Here is a 22,921-nt window from a genome sequence, read left to right on the forward strand (position 1 = left end):
TTTATTTTTTAAAATATGCTGCTGGAATAGTTTTTCTTTTGCTCCGTTTTTGAAAATATTTCCTGGTGAACCTGTCTTTTTTTCTTAAGGCATAAGTAAATCCCGCGAGTCCCAGTGCTTCGACAATTTTAGTTGGAGTCGAGGTAAATTCATTTTTTTCCCTCCCTTTTCAGAAAAGTTTGCCGTGTTCGGCTGCATTTTGCTCATCTTTTTTTTTCAGGTTTTGTATCTTTGTAGATTGTTCCCTCGCCTCCTCCCTTGCTTACAGAGTCCTTTTTTTTTTTTTTTTTTTTTTTGCTTATATTTGCATTTTCATCCTTTTTCAGATTCAAACCAGAACAGCAGGATCCGACCAACAGCATGTACCCATAGTCTCTTAGGTTACATGGGTCTATGAACATCTGTCCAGTTTAAGTTGCTATAAGTTTTCAAGTATCAAAAATGTAAATTCCTGAAATTGTTTTGCATTTTGTAATTGTTTTCATGACAAACCTTATTGTGCTTTATGCAGGTAGATCTTCACAGAGCTCATTTGTTAACTACGTTTCTGCTTTCATTTTAATTTGTAATAAGCACAGCTAAACTAAACTCAATATTTAGCTCGTGATTTAAATATTTAGTCAGCCAAATATTTAGCGTGCAAACAAAATGTTTACGTCTGAGCAAAATGTTTCAAGCCAAGTACAAACTAAATCTTTATCTCCAAAATAAATATGTGGCTTGTAAACTAAATATCTTTTTTCCAAACTAAACACTTAATTCCAAAGCATATGTTTATTTTTCAAGCTAAATATTTAGCTCAGATTTAAATATTTAGCTTGCTAGCTAATTGTTTTGATAACAAGCTAAATACTTAGGCCCAAGCTAAACATCTAGCTAATATGCAAATAAGCTTGCTGCTTAGCGGAAGTGGAATATTAAAATAAAAGCGCGGTTAAATACAAACTCAGCTCAAGTAACGTTTATTTATTTACTTATTTATTTTCATCAGCAATTCTTTTTCTTTCTACATGTTTTTTCTCTATGACCCTCTAAATAAAGCAATATATTGCTCTTCATTTTTTTACTGCATGAGTTTACACTGAGTCGTGGATCACTGCAGCTCCTCCAGAGTCACCCTGGCTTTTGGCTGCTTGTTTGATTGATGCTCTGCTGGAAAATAAAAACATGACACGCCGATGTACTGCTTTTACACCATTCCTCATTGTTGCACCCGTTTTGTAACTAATGCCTGATGAAACACAAACCTTCAACAAAAAGGGATTCATTTGAGCTCTTTTGTTTGTTTGTTTGTTTTTCAAAGGCCAACCAAAAGACCCTCAAATGTTTGTTCTGAAAGTGAAACGCACAGAGAGAAGACGAGATCCTTCGGATATTAGCGAACTGAACCGTCGGTTTAACGGGATCTCATGAATGCAATGTCTGTCACGGAGCTTCACACGTGACAGACAAAAGATCAGCCTGAGCCTGGAGATCAAAAACACAATTTTGCTGGAAGAATATAGAAACGGGCCCATCGGTCTCCCAGCAGTAGTCGTCTGTTTAATTTTAATTACCCCAAACTTCACCATCTAAACCGGCTCTATAATATCGCCGCGACTGGGCATTGCATCACTCTCGGATTGCTTTTCTCTTTCAGCAATCTGCTTTGCAGATTCTTTTAATCATTTCCCCCCACAAGGACTAGAGTTTATTCTTGCCTAATTAAGATACTGACATGGATCTTTTTCTTGCCAGGACAGGAAAAAGATCTTTTTCATTTTCTTCTTTTGCACAAAACTGAAAAATCTTATGGCCAAACAGAACCCTAATGTGACGTCCTCTAAGACAGCTGTGTTCCCTGGCAGAAAATATCCAATACGGCGGGAACGTCGCGTCACATTGCGAACAAAACTTAAGAAACGAGACTCATGACATCGCATCTGAGCCTGCCGTATGAAAAAGAAAGTCGGCAGAAGCGCGATGTAATCTAGTCTGGCTCGCTCAGGAGCGACGTTTTACACTTCCACTCCAAGTGTGGGTTGTATAGATTTATACCTGGAGATATGGAAAACTAGTTCCACACAGTATGGAGGAGGGGGAAGAAAAGAAAAAAAAAGCAAAACGTACGTGAGGAGCAATCCAGGCTGTATTCAAATATTCTGATCTGAGATATTTGCAGATAAAACAGACTAACCAGCAGCTTTTAGGCAGGAAAAAAAAAAACAGCATGAAAGCATTTAATACGTTCACATTCTGAGCACAAAATTACACAGAAGCTGCAACAAGCATTTTATTTCAACTGAAACGTTTGCATTTTGCATATCAGCAGCTTCTCAGTATGTTTGCTGAGAAGGCTGCGGGGAGGAAAAACACGAAAGACGGTTCAGAAACGGTTAAAAAATACTTCCTCGTGTTCAGTGATATCTGGAAGACTTTACACATTACTGTTTAAGGAAAAGATTATTCAGAAAATCAAAACCTTGATTTTACAAGGTTGTTGACATTTCAGCTTACAACTAGCATGTCTGCAGCCTAGGAATAGGATGTGGGAGCAGATTATGGACGAGGTTTAACAGCTTAGCAACAGCCATATTCATTTATGCTCTTATTTATATATGCCGTATTTCATTTAAAATGTTTCACAATGCTCCTTTAACCAAAGGAAGACATATCACACCGAGTGCAGTCAGTCAACAGCCACCACTCGTCACATGTTCTGGTCTTGTAGCTTCTTACATGATTACCAGGTTGCTATCCTTAAGGCTTTTTCTCATGTCTGCAAAAAAAAAAGATTTGGATCGTGACCCGTTTGTAGCATTTATTTTTTTTTTCTTTTGGGTGTTATGTCAAAACAGACGTGCTTCTCTTCAGCATAAAATAATTGCTTTTGCATGTCTGCACGGTGATACTCTTGAACTGGAAGGATGCTCGACCTCCATCTTTTGTCGGGTGGGTGAGAGACGTAATGATGTGTTTACAAAAGGAAAAGCTGCGATGCAGTCCACAAGATTCAGTGAAGAAATATGATACAAGATGGAACTTTTTAGAGTTTCTTTTCAGATTTTTTTCCCCCCAACATTTGTTTTTGTTTTTTCAAATATGCAAAAACAATATGCATCGTTAATACAGTTTTATCTTTGTCTTTGTTGCTTTTCGTTGTATTAACGGGAAAAAACAAACAAAAAACGTCTGAAAGATCATTTGCTCATAAGTTCTGGCCTGTACTTAATGATGCAAGTTAGACAAATATGAGCATGGAGATTCCCCGACCCTCCCAGAATTTTAAAAGAATCAAATCAAAAGAAAACATTTCAGGAATCTCATGAAGCAAAACATCACATCCCGTGAAACAAATACGCTTACAAAAAGAGCAATCTCTCTGTTAAAAAAAAAATAAAAAATACGTGCTTTGTTCACAACCAAACAAAAAGAGGAGACCGAAAGGTAGATTACAGATTAAAGCTGCAGTATGTAACTTTTATAAACATGTTTTTTATGACAAATTTGTTTCAACTGTCACTATGTTGTCACAGTATAACAGATAATCTATGAAAAAAAAAATCAAGCTCTTCTGCCTTTTCCCTGTTGTCCTGCTACCATCTACAGAAAAGCAGCCCCCCGCGATCAGAAACAGCCAATCAGAGCAAGGAGGAGGATCTTAGAGCTGTCAATCATGCTTGTGTACGTGCTGTTCCATGTCTTATGGCGGATAAGCCAGTTACTGTTCCAGGAAAACTGTTTATCAGCTGTCATCTGTGGCCATGCTAGCTACCTTGGCTCTGGTGTAAAAACCCAGCAAAGCTAGTGGCTGGGCGTAAAGCACATGAGGGTATTTGTCAGCGCTAAGACCCTCCTCCTGGCTCTGATTGGTTGTTTCAGATTAAGTGGGGTATCTCTACAGATGGCTATAGGACCACAAATATTTCACAGGTTATTTTTCTCATGTTGTAATATCAACACATAGTAACACCTCTAACAAATATGTACAAAACATGTTTTTCATAAATGTTACACACTTTAATAGATTCAGGACAACAATACAACGTAACATGTACAACTCTTGCATCAGACTAAAGATGACCAGATTAGCAGGATCTCAGCTTGCTACAGAATCTCACGGCATTGCATTTCCCCCTGGCTGCGTTTCATGGAAGCCTGAACCAGCATCTTATCCCCCCGTTGCTGCTGCTCCACTGATGACTGGTTTCATGAATACCACATACCTGTGACATTCACAAAAAAACTTCATGAATGTAACCACAGAGCAGCAGGGAAACCAAGCGTGAGTCTTCCGAATAAAAAGCCCCCTCAGCCCCGGCGCAGATTGAGCGCCGTGAGGAAGCAGGTGTTCTTCGCTGCCTTCCCCTCCCACAGAGCTGGGACAAATGGAAGGCGGCGTTTTCTTTCAATCTCCGAATGTTTTTTTTTTTTATTGTCTCCAAGCCTGTTTCACATCTGTTTCACATCCTTGTGGTTTTACGACTGAGTTCACTTTCACAGGGCATGAGACTTTCAATCTCTGCGGCAATTTGCCCAGCGATGAGCGGCGGTTTAAACAGATGTTGTAATTTGTGTTGGCCACCTCTAGACAGAAAAGCCAAACGCTTTAAAGCTAAAACACGAGAATCCCTGTTAGTTGTGTGTATCCAAATATGATAAAAACCCTGCGCGCATGCATAAAAAGTAAAAAAAAAAAAAACATATTTGAAAGGGTGTTGTAAATAACTATACATAGTTTTACCACATTAGGGCGTCTGAAACTATGTATCGTACACCAAGAACCACAGAAGAAGAAGAAGAAGACATGAACACAACTTCCTTCTTCACAAAATGTAAACAAAAATGAAGTAACATCAGATTTTATTGGTTATAGAATTTCTTTTTAACAAGATGGCGTTGGCAGAGTTTACCCAGAATGCCCTGGGCTATAGTAAGCTTCCTGCTTTTGGAGTACTTTGCGTTCACATATGCATCTGAACTGCACCAGAGTTCATTTAAACCGAAAACAGACAATCTGAGTTCGATTGCAGGACAAACTGACCAGAGTTTGATTAAAGAGGGTCAAACAGGGTGGGTGTAAATGCACAATATATACATATATAAATATAGATATATGGTCTATATTTGGAATCAGAATGTTATCCCTTTGAGTGAGCAAATTCTCTCTGGCTACTCCATCTTCCTTCACAGTTGTATGTTTGCTTGATTGTTTTTTGTTTGTTTTTTCCTTAGGAATGTGTGTATGTGTGTGAGCATGTTTGATTGGCCTGTGTGTCAATTACATTGAGGGAACTAAACTGTTGAAAGGTGGGATGATTCAATAATAAGGACTTGGAGAGCAGAAAACGGGGAAAGGAGCATCGACTCAAGCAAGAGAACAGACTTTGAAAACAAAAACACAGCATAATATCAATATCAAAGCAATAAAACACTGAACCAGAGTCCACCGCTATTAAAAACATGTCTACATTAATTGTATCAACAGAAGAAAAAAATCTATTTCTTGCATGTTTGAATGTGTCTATACACAATTCATATATTTCGATGATGAGTACATAGTAAATTATCTCAATGTTGAAAAATGGAAAGAGCAGGCAAATATTCTATGCTGATAAAAAATGAGGAGAGAGAATGCTGCCGTGTTCAGTGGGTGAGTATCATCCATATACCAGGCGGCTGAAACACACAAAGTGTCTGTATGTCTATACTGTCTGGTAGAGACATAGCATGTGATACGTCTCGACCAGACAGAAGAAACCCCTGCTCTGCCTCAGACGAAGCCTTTTAAAAAGGAGAAATTCTCAGTAAAGACGATGTTGGAACTACTTGTTCTGAGACCTGCTGGTCAGAACTCACTGCTTCCAGGTCCTGCAGCTGCTCCACAAAGTGTAGAATCACATTTTACACCCTTATGATAATAGATATACCTCACAGGTTATTGGCCGATATTTAACAGTATCCACAGCCCCAATTTAATATTCACCCTTTTACCTAACTTTTTGAGAGAACACAAACCTTTATGTGATGTTAGTTGACACTGAAATATGCAACTGCATATGGAAGCTTGAATGTACGTTCACCCGGAGATCAGTCACCAAACAGACAATTATTGGGACGATTCTGCCTCTTATCATGCCAGAGAGCAGTCAATGAAAAAATATTTCTGCTGGTTTCTCAGCTGGACCCAAATAGGATTCATTTAGCTCATTTAGATATTTGAAAACTGAAGATTTCCTAAATATTCTAAACAGACAGTGCCTGTATTTTAAAGCTGTGGAACACTTCTGGAAATATATAACATATATATTACATTAGGTAGTTATGGAGGTAGGTAGGCAGGCTGGCAAGTAAGTAGGTGGAAACATAGATATAGGTAGTGAGCTAGTTAGTTAGGCAGGTGGAAGGGAAAGTAGGTAGGTTGGTGGGTAGGTAGGTAAGTAGTAATTATCCTGCCAGTAGATTGTTCCACCTGAACTAAATTGCAGTTCCTCCAAAGTCCTCTTGACTGTCTTACTGGTGCTCTCCCCACCTGAGAGGTGGGTGAAGGCAGAAGACCGAGTCTTGATGTGCTTGCGGTTGTCCCATAATTGTTCCATTTACTTATGACAAAATGGTTCGACCTGTCTGCTGTATATACCTTTACCTTCACGAGGTTGTTCTCAAGGGCATCACAGTGCAGCTGAGATGAAATTAGCTTTCGTTCTTTATATTTACTGATCAGGGGTCTTCTGAAAACACGGGGTTGCTCACAATTTTATTTAGGGGTGTCACATTGAAAGAAGCTGAATACAAATCCATGCCACATTTGTCTGTCTGTCTGTCTGTCTGTCTGTCTGTCTGTCTGTCTGTCTGTCTGTCTGTCTGTCTGTCTGTCTGTCTGTCTATCTATCTATCTATCTATCTATCTATCTATCTATCTATCTATCTATCTATCTATCTATCTATCTATCTATCTATCTATCTATCTATCTATCTATCTATCTAGTGATGTCACTTGGAGCGCCTCCCCTGCAGTCCACGTAAGGACTGAAATATTTAAATATTTCTCCCCCACTTCAAACTTTTCCTCCTTTTCTCCCCCCTCCTCGGCGCTGCCTCCAGTCAGAACACCGGGGATCGGTGGGTGTGATGCCACTGAACGCGTGGCTTCCGTACCGCTGTCAGCGCGCGCTCTCCGCGGTTCCTCGGTCATAAAAACACAAAGACGCCGTGAGGCAGCAGCTCCGCGGAAAAATAAAAAACCCCAGAAAGGACTGAGGACCCCCGGAGGAAAGTGGCCGCCCGGAGCCTGGCAGCATGAGGGTCCTTCTGAGCGTCCTGTACCCGCTCCTTTCCCTCACCGTGTTCGGACTCTATCCGTCCATGGTGAGTTTGCTTCTTCCTAGATTTTGCCTCGTCTGCTGTCCCACACTTGTTCCTCCTGAATGACAATGAAATACTGCACTTACTGACATTTATTTTGGAGTTTGATATTCGGAGCGATGCTCGCTTCTTTATGCTGTCACTACAAACTCAAGTGAAAACTCCTAATATAAGATAATATTGCCGTCACTGAATTACCCTGATTTAATTTGACTAGTAGATTTAAAGTTGGGATATTGGCTTTGTGGCACGGTTCCTAATTTGTTCTGGAAAAGACTGACTGAATATATTTCTGTGAGAATAAAATATGTAAAAATGAAATAGGTGAACAGGAATAAGCAACAAGCATGTCAACATTAGTAACAGTGACTGCCTTCATCAATGGTGATTCTACGTCTTCCGACATAACCTGTGCACTGTTAAAAAATGTCTGTAAAAATAACTGTAAAAAACGGTGGAAAGGCAAAATTGATAGTGACACCTGATAGTCCTCAAGCTACACTTTCATTTTTTTCCCCCCCAAACTGCAATTTATGTTAAAAGACATTAAATATTACAGTTAGGCAAAGGGAATGGGAAAAATTCCTGAAACTATGCAAAATTACATATAATCAGGATTATACTTCTGTATCAAATTTCTGTAGATTTAAAGTAGCAGAAAATGATGGGATGGTTTTTCTACTTTACATCATCATTTCATTTCAATCTGTCAGATTTCAAGCTTAATTAGCATCAGACAAAAATAAGGTATTAACTATCACACTGAAATGAAATGAACTATATTCTACTGTGACATACATGGTGTTTGTAGTTTGTAGTTAAATTTCTGCCAGCGGCATTTTGCAAGATTTTACCATTAATTCCATAGTTGTTGGGTTTTTTTGTTGTTTTTTACAATGCATTTATACCTTATGTGGCTTGTGTGTATGCTCTGCACTGTCATGTGTTTGTGTCACAGCCTCAGTACCCTGCACAACCCCCTCCCCCCCAAAAAAAACACACATTCATCTTTATGTCTGCCTGTTCCTGTCAAGATGCCGGCTTATTGCTTGAACCTAACCTTGAGCGGTTTTGTTGGCAATGGAGATGCATGCTCAGATCATGGTAAGACTAAAGTGCAATAACAAAAAGTCGCATATGATAAATGGGAGGGGCACTGTGCTGCTTGGGGATGAGGGTCTCTGTGAGATAGTGATTAGTGGGGGAGCTGCTGTCCACTCGGAGACGTCGTTGCTCGTTGTGCAGGAGGCTTTGCAGAAAAACAGAGGCGCCTTCAAGGAATTAAAACCAGTTTTCTAAACCTTTTTTTTTTCTTTACGGTTCTGTGAAGATGTAATTGCTCCTTCGCTCTCTAAAATCAGATTCTTTGGTTAAGAGATTGGTGACTAATCAATTCGAGCACTACTCACTAGTCAGTGCCAGTTTTGTTAGTCAGCTCATGCTTTATGTCATCAGACATAATGCAGTTCAGGACTGTTTTTGTGTTTTTTTTTTCTGGTATTAAAATGATTTGACGTTTGGCTGATTCAAATTTTTCTCGCTTCTAAAGATTAAGAACACAGGATAGTGGGGAAAAGTGCAGAAAAGGAACTAAAATGTATATTAATTGTACAATATGTACTGCAAGATATATAATCCAAACCTTTTTTTTTCTTTGATTATTATTTGTTTTTAAAAAATGATCAAAATGCAAAATTGGTTGATGCATTTACTTTCTGGAAATGGTAGGATTTCTTAGTTTTGACTCCTTATACAATTACAAGGAAGAATGTTAGATATTTTTAGTACTTTACCCATTGTTCCCGAATCATCTAGACAAAATCGGCTAATCAGGTCCGCCGGCCAACAGTTTGGTTCATCTCTACCCGTTACTGCTTGGTGCTTATTGAATGCTTTTGGTCTTGATATTCTAGAAGGATTTCTAAAGTTCTCTGTTCATAAGAAAGTCGTGAAATTACTTTCGGTGAACTATCCCTATGCAATTATCTTTGTGCATATTGTTGGCTCTATGAAGCCAGGTTTTATCTTTCATCGGCTTCAGATAATAATTGCCAAGCTGCCATTAAGGGAAAAAAAAGGAGACATTATTTTATCTGGAGCTGCATGCAAATTGCTTCAGCCTTTCAGCCTCGGTGTTTTCGATTTGTCTGCGAAGTCGAACCTTTCATGGTATTATACAGAGCTGGAAATGATTAAGCTGTCAGTCTCGGGCTGTCAGGCCTTGTACAGGAGGCTTTGTTCAGGGGTGGCAGTCATTAGTTCTCGGCATTTAACTGTATGTGTTTGCGGATGCCCCAGAACGACCCCTGCAGCCGTTCACACAAGCTTTAGCTTTGCAATTTTAGGAGAGCATTTAAACTAGCCGCTTTCTGAAATAAAGGGAGTATATGTTGAGCTAATGGTATGGATTTTTCTTTGTTGTGGTGATTCGGTTTGGCATCTATTTCTGCTGTGGTGTTCATAAAAGATCCCTTAAGAGCTTTTGGGATATAATGGAATATTTGCATGGAGATGTTTTCCCCCTATCATCTGGGCCTGCTGGATAGTTGCACAGTGGCTGCTAATGGGACGCAATTACTATTCTCATCATAACTACAGTTAAGGTTTTACTCCTGTGACTGGTAGATGTGGTTAAAGGAGACAGATAATCTTAACGTTTTGTAAACTTAACGTCATGTCATAATGTTATTCGCTCATGAAAGCCCAAATGTTTGCCCCCAAAACTCTGCCACGGAGTTGCAGTCCCACAGAGCATCCCAGACTAGCAGCAGCAAATAGCAAACACTTGGCGAAACTGCAATGGCGGGGTGGTCTGTGGGACACACAAACTACTTCTCAGTCCAGTGCTCCTAAGAATGGTTGTTTATGCCACCATGAGAAGCATATGTTTTTGTACTTTTATTTAATAATGATAAAATAATAAAATCATATTATGTTTTTATCATACCATAAAAACATAGTATGATTTTATGGGATAGGAGTTCATAAGCTTCTTCCTAGGGGTGAACCGATTTATCTGTGCCGATTTTCTTAATTGTGGGAGATCGGTGATCGGCCGATTGTTACACATGAAGCCGATCTTATCCACCGATCTTATCTAGCTTGGCAAGTGTGTAAGAATCAACCACTGTCCTCTTCTGCTCTCCAGTGAGAAAGGTTTGACTGACAGACCAGCCCTCCAAATTATATCTGCACATTTATAATAAACAAAAGTGACCGCACTAGTGTCAACTCAACAACTTTCTTGCTATATTGAGCAACATTTACCGAGCACAAAAATTTATTGAGCACAAAAAAAAAATGGAATCGGACAAAATTGGTATCTTGAGCTTTTTAAAAGATCGGTAATCGCCGATCACCCAAAAAACTGCATTCGGTGCACCCCTACTTCTTAGCTCTCCCTCCTCCTTTTTGCGCATGTTAAGATTATTGCAGTAGAGGTCTTCACAGAAGATTATTGTCTTTTGCATTCCTTCTTCATGTCTGTTACTTTTACATTGTTAGGCTGGCGTGCTGAAGATTGAATGTCGGACAGAGCAGGAGCTTCTTAAAGAGACACGGGCCAAAATCCAAGGCGTCAAATTTCGTTTATGTCATGTTTTATACAGAGAGCATTTTGATTACAACTGAAGGTAACATAGTTACTTGATTGTGCTACAAAATGGCATTATGTTCCTGGCAAATACATAATACCCCAAATATTGCGATATTAGTGTAGTGCTTGATTTGAAAACCCTTCATACGAGCCTGGAAAATTAAGCAGCAATAAAGCAAATAGAATTGATTTATGAGGTGGATCAGAGCATTATGAAATGGACCATTTATTATCGAATATCTTTAGTGATCATTTTGAAAACTGGTAGACCTTTATGAAAATGTGTGTCCATATCGACAGCAAACAATAATTGCCCCGTGCGGCTTATATATGTACGTTTCCAGTTTTTTTCAAAAACAAATTGTAGGTGCGGCTTATAGTATGGTGCACTCTATAGTCCGGAAAATACTGTACGTTAAAAAAGAAAAGACTGTCGTCAGTCAAAGTTCATATCAGACCAAACGGCCACCATCACTCAAATCTAAAACAGATGTGAAAAAATGGCATCGCTTGGCCGCTAGGAAGAGAGAAGCTGTTCAAATGAGGGTTCAGACTGCATGCAGTGTCCCTTGTTGGCAAATCACATAACTATGTTGATGCCAGGAAGCCAATCAGATGGAAAGAATCAAACTGGAAACATAAACAGATTTATATGGATTAAAGTTCAGAGAACAATTATGAAAATCACCCACGTTTGCTTCAGCTCCACCATCCACAGCAGGATCTGTCAGGGCTTGGGGATCGTTGTAGCCAAATGTGCAAGGTCAAACATCTCCCAACTCAAAACGAAACGCACGATTTAGATAGAATACCTGCTGAAAAAAATTCTCAGAAAGCTGGTTTTCCGCAGCCGTCTGATCAGCTCTATCCTGATGCCTGTTGTGAAGAATTTAGTGAAATTTCGCAGCAAACATTCATAAGCAGCTGTGTTTTTATTTTTGTGTAAATTTGTCAGGGGAAAATACACCACATAATAGTGACTCTAAAGCCTACTTACACCCCGATGACTTAGAGTTTTGTGTACAGAAGGGCTGAAGCTAAAATGCATTTAATGTTTTTCATCGTGAAGCTTAATTTGCTTTAGAAAGTTGGCTTAAAAAAGTCCTGGCCTTGGTCTATTTTCCAAACACATACACCAGACATCCTGTGAAACATCGTATGCCCATAACACACTTACAAAGAAAGTTATTTCTCCAGTAAAATGTTAAATATGAAACATCCGTCTGTTGAGTTGGACATGCTCCCTTGGAGAGATTTTTAACAGACTAAAAAGCTCTTTCTGTCGATCTTTAACTTCTAAAAAGAAATATGACGACGCAATGCCCAATTTTAAATCAATAGGTCAAGGCTAACATGACCGTGGTGCGGCAAAGCAAAATCAAACATGGAAAATGTGTTGGATGTTTCTGTGAAGACCTCTGAGGTTTGTTAGGGAGCATTAGTTAACAAACAGCACAATGAAGACCAAGAAACACAGCAGATAGGTCAAAGAGGTCGTAGAGACGTTTTGAGCACAGTTCGATAATCAAATCATACCCAAAACTCTAAATATCGCCCAGATTTCTGGTCAATCCATTATCTGAAAACAGAAAAAATATGCCTAAACTGACAGGCCAGGGGAAGGAGAGCAATAGTCAGAGAAACAGCCCAAAGGTCTATAGTAACTCTGGAGCTGATACAAAAATCCACATGTATTAGTCGTGTTTTCCACACATCTGACCATAAAAACTCCCATTTGCAGTTTGCCACGGCAAGTGTACGTGAAAACTAGTTGTTTTGTTTTGCTACCATGGAAAGCACTATGTCTGACAGAAAACCAGCAACACACAAGTCCCTGAATACATCATTCCCACTGTTAAAAATGGTGATGGCAACATAACATGATGGAGATTCTTTTCTTTAACAATTACATTTTCTTTTGGGATCAGGTAAGTATTTTTCTGTTTGAATTTGAAAGGAAAGCCGCTTCAAATGGATGGGAAGATGGGTGGGGCTACATATGGTGAAGCCCTGTTGGACTTGAGTCTGGGCAGAGATTCATCTTTAGTCCTAAACACACAGCCAGAGCTTCAAAGCAAAACATATTCAAGGCTTCGCCCATAAAACCTGCCAAGTACATTGGTAGGGATGCTAGGGCAGTCAGCCAAAGTGTTTCTGAGTTAAAAGATTTTGGAAAGTTGACAGAAAATTTCAAAGTATCACTAGGGAATTATGTTATTGGAAGACAATTAATATTTCAACACCCGCTATAAAGTCTTAAAAAGGCAAACATAACAAAATACATTTTAAATATACATTTTTTTTCCATGACTTGTCACTACATTAAGTTGTTAGTATTTAAAGAGGTAAAGACAGGAAGTGGTTCAAGATTTTTAGTGAATAGACACCTGTACTTTGTTGCTATTGTACTTCCAACTTTCACCAAAGAGACTCTTCGATGGAGTCTCTTTGTTTTTCAATGGAGTACCATTGCTGTCACTGTTAGTAGTGTTTTAAAATAAAATAAACAAACAAAGCTTAGCCTGGTGAGGATGCAAGTAAAGCCTGGTGGCCCGCCAGGCTTAAAGAACACTGAGGCGAAACCCTTATATTAAAACCAGGTTTTCTTTTTCTTTCACTTCACGGTATCATCTGCTTTGCTTTCGACTGCCACATCTAATTCCAATAAGATACATACAGGTTTCATTGCAACAAAATGTGGTGTGTGTGTGTGTGTGTGTGTGAATATTTCTGCAAGGCACTTTACATCAGCGCTGAACATGAGGACTGTGTGGATGATTTGAGTCTTTCCACAGAGTTTCACTGACAGATTGGGCTTCGGCACCTGTAGGATGGGGTTATTTGTGTAGGCACTTGCCCTCTTGTTAGCCATTGTAAGTAGGTGGCAGGCACACGCAACACGCTACACTCAGAAAAAGCTCACATCTAAACACAAAAGGCAGCCTCCGCTTCCACTGAAAGGTTTTAGGTCACATAATGAGACTCTGATCACGTAAACAAAAAATAACAAAACATGAAATGAAGTGTGGCCATGACAGGAACGATCACACAGAGAAAATGTGACGCCTTGTCATTAGTACAGCATCCTGTTGCTCGTTATTCATTTCAAACATACAGGGTGCTTTTGAAGTAATTTTCGTAGGGGGCATCGCCTACCTCGAGCTGCTACCTTTTCTTGCATATTTGATGTTCTTTTCATTCTCGCATAAAGCATTTATCTTGATAACGTGCCCGGGGTAATTTATCTGGGTTTGCAACAAATTAAAAGATGCCGAAGGTTTCATTTCTCACGCGACTATTTTTCACTCTGGAGGTAAACTGAAGATGTCACTTTTTAACCATTTGTCAACACAGTTAGGCCGCAAAACCGACAGGAAAATGATTACCTGAAAGTACTCATCTGAAAACTGATCCATCAACATCTGCAGTATGAATATCTGTAGTTACAAAATGCGGCTTTGATTTAAATGACGAATATGATGCTTTAAAAATTAGTTATTTATTTTTCTTAACTCCTTTGTACTCCGGTGAGTGAATGCGGCTCCGATAATAACACGTCTAGCCATAATTACAGGAGTTGTGACGTGATGTTGAAACTACCCGGGGCACAGTTAGAGCTCTCTCCCTGTTCCATGATGACTGTAATTACAGCCCAAGAAGTCTCTATCAGATAGATATCACTTCAAGGGAGCTAAAAGGCTGGAATGTGAGGGAAAGCCATTTGTGACCTCCATGTATTTATTCTGTACTTCAGCCGCAGGAGACTTTTTAATTCGTTACTGTAACGAGGACAAAATGTAAAATAACCTACTTAGTAGCTGTAAATGCAGGAGTTTATACAAAAGCACAAGAAGACGAGTTTATTTCAACTTTGTATAAAATTTATACAAACTAAAAGCAGAATATGTTTTGGTGGTGATTATTTATTTGAATAATTTGTCTTGGTTGTAGTTTTACAAATAACCTTAAATATCCACAATTATCCAGATCTCTTGCTCTTTCTCTTTCCCTCTCTTTGATAGAGGAATTGCTATGTATCTTCATAATTTGAGATGTTGTTAGAAATGCTAGTGGTGGGACTGGATTATTAATTATTTATTGTTTCATCTAAAACCATATATCGATAAAAAGAACACTTACAATTTATAAGTTATTGAATGGACATATGAGCTCACCAACAAAAATATTCTTAGTTTTTAATGTATTCATGTTTTTCAACCATTAGATTGGTGCTATTATTATGCCCAATCGGTTTTCAAACATTTTAGGAATCCCTGATCATTCCTTTTAAGAAATACTTCTTTAGAAGCCGGAACTATGGACGCTGACATTTTCTTTTCCAATTACGATCATATTTTAGGCTTGAATACCTTCAATAATAGACCAACTCATTTTAGCACAACTGGCACACAACAACCGTCTTGTCCGGCGTCCCATCAGATTGTTTTGTGAAGCAAAAATTAACCCCCGGTGGACCAAGAGCCTGCATTGTTTTGTTTGCAGAAGTTGTTTGTGTGTTAGATTAATGGGTGGTACTGGAAACCACCCATTAATCTGCAAAGGTTCCAGCTCGGGGCTTTTGTATGGGGGAAAAAAAACCCCCAAACAAATACAATTGATTGCGTCAAAGTTTTCAATGTATTGTACAGTCACAATGACACATTAAAATCCCAGCCTTAAAAATACCCTTAAGTCGCAGACTTAAAAACTGCCATTCAAAAGGTAACGGCTGTAAATTTCAAATTCGGTTTGTATTTCTGGGAAGCTAATTACTATTTCACTAAAGGCGTAACTTTAATAAATTCCTTGTTTGTTAAGTTATTGTTTTGCAAACTCTATAATCACTGCAGATGAAATCGACACCGAAGATGAATTGTCACCATCTCGTCGAGCAGCGAGCAAAGCGTGGTCTCTGCTATCCTCACAGAACACATGAGCTAGTTAGCGAGCTTTGCTGGGCATTTAAAAGAATGTTTGTGCTTGCAGATTGTTTCTTCTTTTATTTGCAGCAACAAGTCTGGGCACTTTGATGAACGTCTTACTAAGAACTATTCGGTTCTCTCGAACTGCTGTGAAGCAAAGGAACGTAGTCGAAGCAAATAAATTGCTCTATAACTTCAAAGAGCCTGCTGGAATGTGCTGATCATGTTAATGCGGTGGTATTTACTAGCTAAAAGCTGTATTTAAAGGAACAGACGTCTTGCTTCTAGATCGAGACGGAGGTGTAGTTAAAAGGCTCTGAGGCAGCTTTGGCTTTCCATCCCACTGACACCACTGCAGAATGTAATTAGAAAGAGAGTATTTTAAAAGGGTTCTTTGAGAGCAAAAAAAAAAAAAAAGAAAAGATGATCAGGTGAACAACCTTTGCGACATTTTATAAAATCTGCTCATTCCTGAATTTGCACATCTACATTGACGTGGCATGTTCATATTCCAACATGTGTGCTCTCTGTTAAACTGAGATAGCCTGCAATAACTCATGCATGCAACTTATAGAGATTTTATCCAGCGTAGCATTACACCATGACATGGAGTCGTAATTACAGAAATGATCTGGCATTATGTAGAGATGCAAACAGTAATCAGCTGTTGTGTTCTCCATTGAACATTTGAATGGAGAAACCTTACACACGCAACCACACAGGTGTTTATGTTAGCGTGTTTGGATTTACACTGCAGTTGTCGCTAAATTCACGATGTGTTAACTTGTAACATGTACTTTTCAGAGACGTTATTGTATATGCAGTTGTTTGTTGCTATGGTTTCAGTTTTTTCTCTCTTTCTGCAGGTGTAGCAGCAGACTTTTAAGATGTTGACTTGTATTCTCTCTGTCCTTTTTTCTCTCCTCTACTCTTATCTTCTCCATTACCTTAAAACTATTTCTCCACCCTGTCTTCCTTTCTTTTCTGTCTCAGTTTCCATTAGTATTTGAAATAAACCCAAAACATTTTCTAATCGAGTTTATATATTAAGTAGAGCATCATAGCAAAAACCATAATCAACCGTATATTTACTCCTTGTCAATATGTTGGGGTTCACCTTGACAATCAGACAACAATTCTGAGTGGCATGTTGCTGGACAGGAGACTAAAAAAATCAGCTGCTGACTGGAGTTGTCTGATTTACACTTTACAAGACACTTTGAAACTTAACAATCAGATTTTTTTTTTATCAATGCACTGTATGTAACTCTATCAGATTGTGCAGCACCAACACTCTTCTATGTGGGGGCGTAGAAGAGTGTTGGACAGCCAAAACTCACAGTTGGCTGTTTTTAGCTCAAATGAAGTCAGAAGAAGGACAAATATGTAGGAATCCATTTTAAAATGAAAATGTGTTTATGCCATAACGTACTGTGACTTGTCAGCAGTTTTTGCTGCAGTAAAGTACAATGTATTGAAATCTATGAAATTAATTAACACAAAAGAGAAAACAGGATTTTCAGCAGATAACAGAAAGTCTGAAAGTATTACAGCAGATTTTCTTTTTTTAATCGTGAATGTTCAACATGACAGGTTGTTATGTTGGCTTTCTACACATTTGTAGAGTTAGCCTAAACATCTACATTGTTGATAATGAACACTGGAGTTGTTACTTGCTATGCAACTATTGCTAACTATGTTTAATTTACTAAATGCTAATATAAGATGCTATACTCAATTTAAAACCTCTATTCATTTTGAGGGTTTATGAAGAAGTTATTAAAACCCTCAATTACAGCTTCTGCTTTCTTACACATGGCATATATCTTCTCATGCTGGGAGGGCCAGGAAAAATATTTTGAATATTAGCTGTAGTTGCTAAAGAGTATCCATCCATCCCATCCATTTTCTATACACCCTTTGTCCCTAATGGGGTCGGGAGGGGTGCTGGTGCCTATCCCTAGCTAACGTTCCGGGCGAGAGGCGGGTTTCACCCTGGACAGGTCGCCAGTCTGTCGCAGTGCTAAAGAGTAATCAGAATTATTTAAAATTGGTATCAGCAAGTCAAAGCTTTTCATAAAGCAGAGTTTGGATATTGGGCACAAAATCCCGATTGTTCCATCTCTAGTTTAAAGTACTGCCTACGCGTCCGTGCATAAAATTTAATTACAATAACTCTTATAAGGTTTTTATTTATTCCTTTCAGCTTATGTACTTCAGAAAAACACGGTGAAGCAGATATTTAACCCAGACCAACACCAACAATTACTGGCAAGAAGTAGAGGTACAAAGAAGCTCTTCGTGGTTTATCTTTGCTGCTGCTCGCGTTCTCACTAAAACCAGGAAGATAGAGCACATAACACCAGTTTTAAAGTCCCTCCACCGGCTCCCTGTTGCTCAAAGAATAGACTTTAAAATACTGTTGTTAGATTATAAATCACTGAATGGTTTAGCACCACAATACATCAAAGATCTGCTGTTGTTGTATCAACCTTCCAGACCTCTCAGGTCTTCTGGTTCTGGTTCTGCTCTGCATCCCCAGAACCAGAACCAGAACCAAACGAGGAGAAGCAGCATTCAGCTTCTACTCACCACAAATCTGGAACAAACTTCCAGAAAACTGTAAAACAGCTGAAACACTGACTTCCTTTAAATCTCAACTAAAAACCCACTTGTTTAGAGTTGTATTTGAAACGTAATCAATTACAAATTTATTGATGGAACCTGACTTAATGTTGTGTTTTTGTGTTTGATTTGATGTAAAGCACTTTAAAATGCCTTGCTGCTGAAATGTGCGATACAAATAAAATTTGATTGAATGATTACACCTTAATAAGTTTGTGTTGACAGCTGCTTAGTATTCTGCTCCAGTCTTGCAGTGTGCCACTCAGCACGGCCTGGAGCTGCCCAGAGACTTTACCTCACCAATAATCTCGTGACTGGCACGTCGTCTTGTTCAGGCCCCAGGAATTCACCGAAGCGCACCCTGGAGAAGACACGCAAGAGTGTGAACAAGATAATACAGCAGCTCATTCGGAGATTGTCTGGGCCGCAATGTGCCGAGGTGCAGCAGAATTATCTATTCAATCTCCTCTTTGCCGAGGTCAGAAAAGGCAAGAAGGTGGCACGTCTGTAGGAAATTAATCTCCCCGCATGCCTTTCACAAGAGTCAAATCTGACAGAGAAGATGGCTTTTTCTTTTTGCCTTGTTGTCCCACCCTCCCCACCTCTCTCAACAGTGTTCGCTATTTCTTTGTCAGTGTCTTCTTGTGGTTTTTTTTTTTTTCCAGCCTTGGGATTATTGCTGTTGCTCCTCTGCTCATGGGCGTAACCATTTGTCACTGCTGTCCTAGATGTCCGTGTCATTGTGGTTACAGAGCTGGCTGCACATGCAAGTTCATCTTCCCCCTGCACATTAGAGCTAAAATGTTAACTCGTTTAAGTGGTATGATCATCAGTTACAGTAGCGATGTGCACATACTACTTCACTGGCCTCCGGTCCCCTGGTGGCTTTTTGCTTAGACAGCTTGATAAATGACTGGAGCGATAGCATCTGTTTAGGGCTTCTGTCTTATGCCAGGCAGCGTGGCAGCGTTGTTGTGATCAAGACTTAGCTTTGTGGAAGTCGTTGCCACCCTGATTTTGTCTTTGAGTGTAATTAAAACATCTATATGTCACAATTTCAAACATTGAGTAGCTATTTCAAACCCAGATTCAGAGAAAGGTCAAATGAAAAGTACAAAAGTCCAACTAATTTACTCCGCCTGTCAGAGCACTGCTATGTTTTGCTGGGATACAGGGAGACATCTGTGTAAGCAAATTGACTTGCTGGATGATTGAGATGATGATGAAGTGAAACTGATGTCAACATTTCAGCTGGAACTGGGTTGAGCCTACCTTCATCAGATTATCACTAATTGTCTTACATTTCATCCGAATACAGCAGGAATCCACTAATCCAGGGATTAAGGGCTACTATCTTGCAACGTTTAGATGTGCTCTTGGTCCAACACGGCTAAATCAAATGGCTTAATTATATGCAGTTAAGTTCTCCAGAGTCCTGCTAACAAATTCATTATTTGACTATGGTGTGTTGAAGCAGAGACATGTTGAAATGCTGGAGGACACGGGCCCTGGAGGCCTGGATTTGAAGACGTTTTGCATAGAAAGTCATTATGCCTTTTGGTAAATGATACCTTCTTACACATCTGTCACCAACTTATATAACTGCTGTCCACCACCGCTAAGAAACTTATGCAACTAAATACTATTTAATGTTATGCTACGATATGCAGATGCTCTGTCTGCACTGGTGAAAAATCACTCAGCTCTTCATGCAGAATGCTTGGAGTGTCTCCATACAATGGCAGCTGGACCCATCATGCGGTGCGATTAGTTCTGCTATAATTATTCAACCTCTAGAGATAAAGTTCTTATGCCTTCTGATAAAAAAATAAATTAATAATAATAATAATAATAATAATATCCTTTGTTGAGATTTGCAATCTCTTTTCCAAGAAGAATCTGGCAAGATAACAGCACCACTTTTTACAGATATCAATATTCACATTTAAGCAGAGAAATACATGAAATATTAAAAACAGCTAATAAAAAATATAACTATCACAAGCATTAACAGTTAAAACTGTCTTTTTCCTGATCTTTCGACAATGCGAGCCACTTTCTCTGTCAATTTAGACTTTTGCTGAAAGCCATTCATGGAAATTGAGTATTTTCAAGGTTTCGATAAGAAAGGGGGAATAAAAAATATGGAGACATATTTGTATTCAAAAACCTTATTTACATCCATCCAGTACTTTCAGTCTTAAAATTTGGACATTGTGCACGAACAGTTTTATAGAGCATTGAACTCTCATTAATGAACTCTTTCTTTCACCGTCAAGAATCACCACAGTACAATAAAAGGGAGTGGTGACGACACGGCAAAAGTTTTGCTCTCTGGTGTGCCCTGATGCGGTACAACCCTGTGACCTCCGCACCTGCCATCCCAGTGCACATGCACTATGTAAAACAGTAGTGCGTCAAGATCTGCTACGCACACAAAGACGTAACAGGAATTGATGATCCACAAAATGCCTCATTTCATCAAGTTGAGCTCCATGTACCTCACATTTTTTAATATCCCAACGTACATGGCAAGACGTCAAACATTGTGACAGCAGCAATAAGGCTTGTAACGTTGTGGTTGCTGCTGCTGCTGCTGCGTGAATTATTTGCCAAGCTACCTTCATTCTTCTTTAATGGCCTGGCTCAGTGGCAAGGAAGGTGTGACACTTCATCTTTTACACCACCATAACAAAACAGTGACAACGGCTTATCAAAATTAGATGATTTGTTGCCTGTGGGTCACACTAATACTGCAGAGGGAGTCCTTTACCTGTCACTGTTTATCAAATGTGTATTTATAAGAGACAGGTTTTTGCCAAGGCCACTGGCATTCTTCCTTTTTTCTTCTTCTTCATCTTCTTCTCCTATCCTTGGAATCTCATCTCAGGTAATCCTCGGAGAATCTTCACAAATTGCCAGAATGATCCCGTGGCAGAGCCACAGATCAAATTGGCCGTGTGAAAATACCTAAAGACATTATATTAAAGGGCCGAGGCTGTCTGTGCCAGAGTGGAGATTTGTTTAGAGCAGCGGTGTGTACAGTCACACTGAGAATCGTGATTGCGGCTATAAAAAACATAAACAGGAGCATTTCTTTGCCAGTTTCTCAAATGAAAAACGGGGGGAGGGAAAAAACATTTTTAAAAATATAACTTCTAGTGCTGCTGTTACGAATCAAACAGTGAATCACTACAGAGCACTCTTGGTGTTTACCCTACATATTTGATAGAAATAATATAGTAAGGAAATACATTTTCCACAACTTTTAGATGCAAACTTTAATGTATTTTGTTGGTTTATACCTGACAACCCATGTCAGTAACATATGGAATCGTGATACGATTGCTGAGTATTGCAATGACGATTTTGACTATGATAAATCCAATTTGTCTTCTGTGCCAGATTTAGCATCTCATTAAATAAAAACATACATTGCCAGGTATGTTTTCAGTGTAAGTATAAGGAGCAGGAAAAAGTCCAGCCAACAGGCTAAACATGATTCATGCAGAATTTTTGTTCGTAACACTTGAAACTTGATATTCTGTATAAAATTTAATATTTAAATATTGCGTTCAAGTCGTCCTTTGGCATCCAAGCAGGTATTGTTTGTAATTGCTTCCATTGAACTGTTGTGAATTTCCAACATATTTTAAAATATCACACAAAAGAAAATGTGTATTGGGCGTGTTTCCATCTACTAGTTTGGAGCGAATCGGGCATGTTACGAAAATTTCACCATATGCAGGCATTACGCAAACAAAAGGAAACAGAAAGTACAGGTTGCAAACTAAATCGGGCCACACATTTCAGAAAAATGTAGCTTTTCAGGAATGTGTTCAGGCGATGTTCCACGCTGTCCAGAGACATTGATAAAGAAATTCATCCTGACGATCCCTGCAGCAGAAAAACAGCTGATCAGACATGTGAGGTTAATGTTCACTGTCAGAACTCCATCTCCACTTTATCGCTTTAACTCTTCTTCAGAAAAGCCAGAAACCATATCAAAGGAGAAACCTTTAATCTTTATTTTTATTTTTATTTTTTGTGAAATTGAGTACGTTATTTTGAGTTTTGAAGTTTCCATCAACTAAAAGAAATTACAAACAAAGTGTGGCGTTCATTTGTATTCACACCTTAGAAAGGCTTCACAATATCTAGAATACATGATATGCTACAATGTTGTCAAATTTTGCATATGATGTGACTATGACCAATTGAGTAACTTCTAAAGCCAATTGGCTGCACTGTTTTTTGGGTTTTTTTTACTAAAGGGCTCTAAATACATAAATAAACCATTTTCTTCCACCGTCATTCCCTGCCTTTTTTTGATTTGACATAAAATGTTTATAATATACTCATTTTATGACAAGGTTTCTGTTTGTAAGGAGACAAAAATGTGAAAATGTTGAAAAACTCTAGATACCTTTTCAAG

At 38.9% G+C, this 22,921-nt stretch overlaps 1 protein-coding gene across 1 annotated transcript in view; it reads left to right on the plus strand.

The window, feature by feature from the left end:
• The first annotated feature begins 7,003 nt into the window (after positions 1-7,003).
• Positions 7,004-22,921, plus strand: part of olfm3a (olfactomedin 3a) — a 34,817-nt gene continuing 18,899 nt past the window's right edge. The window contains exon 1 of the mRNA XM_044104600.1: positions 7,004-7,347. Within this exon, the coding sequence (XP_043960535.1) occupies positions 7,279-7,347 (69 nt within the window). The 5' untranslated portion in view covers positions 7,004-7,278. The remainder of the gene's footprint in view (positions 7,348-22,921) is intronic.

Source organism: Gambusia affinis, linkage group LG21 (assembly GCF_019740435.1).
Source record: "Gambusia affinis linkage group LG21, SWU_Gaff_1.0, whole genome shotgun sequence".
Lineage (NCBI taxonomy): Eukaryota > Metazoa > Chordata > Actinopteri > Cyprinodontiformes > Poeciliidae > Gambusia > Gambusia affinis.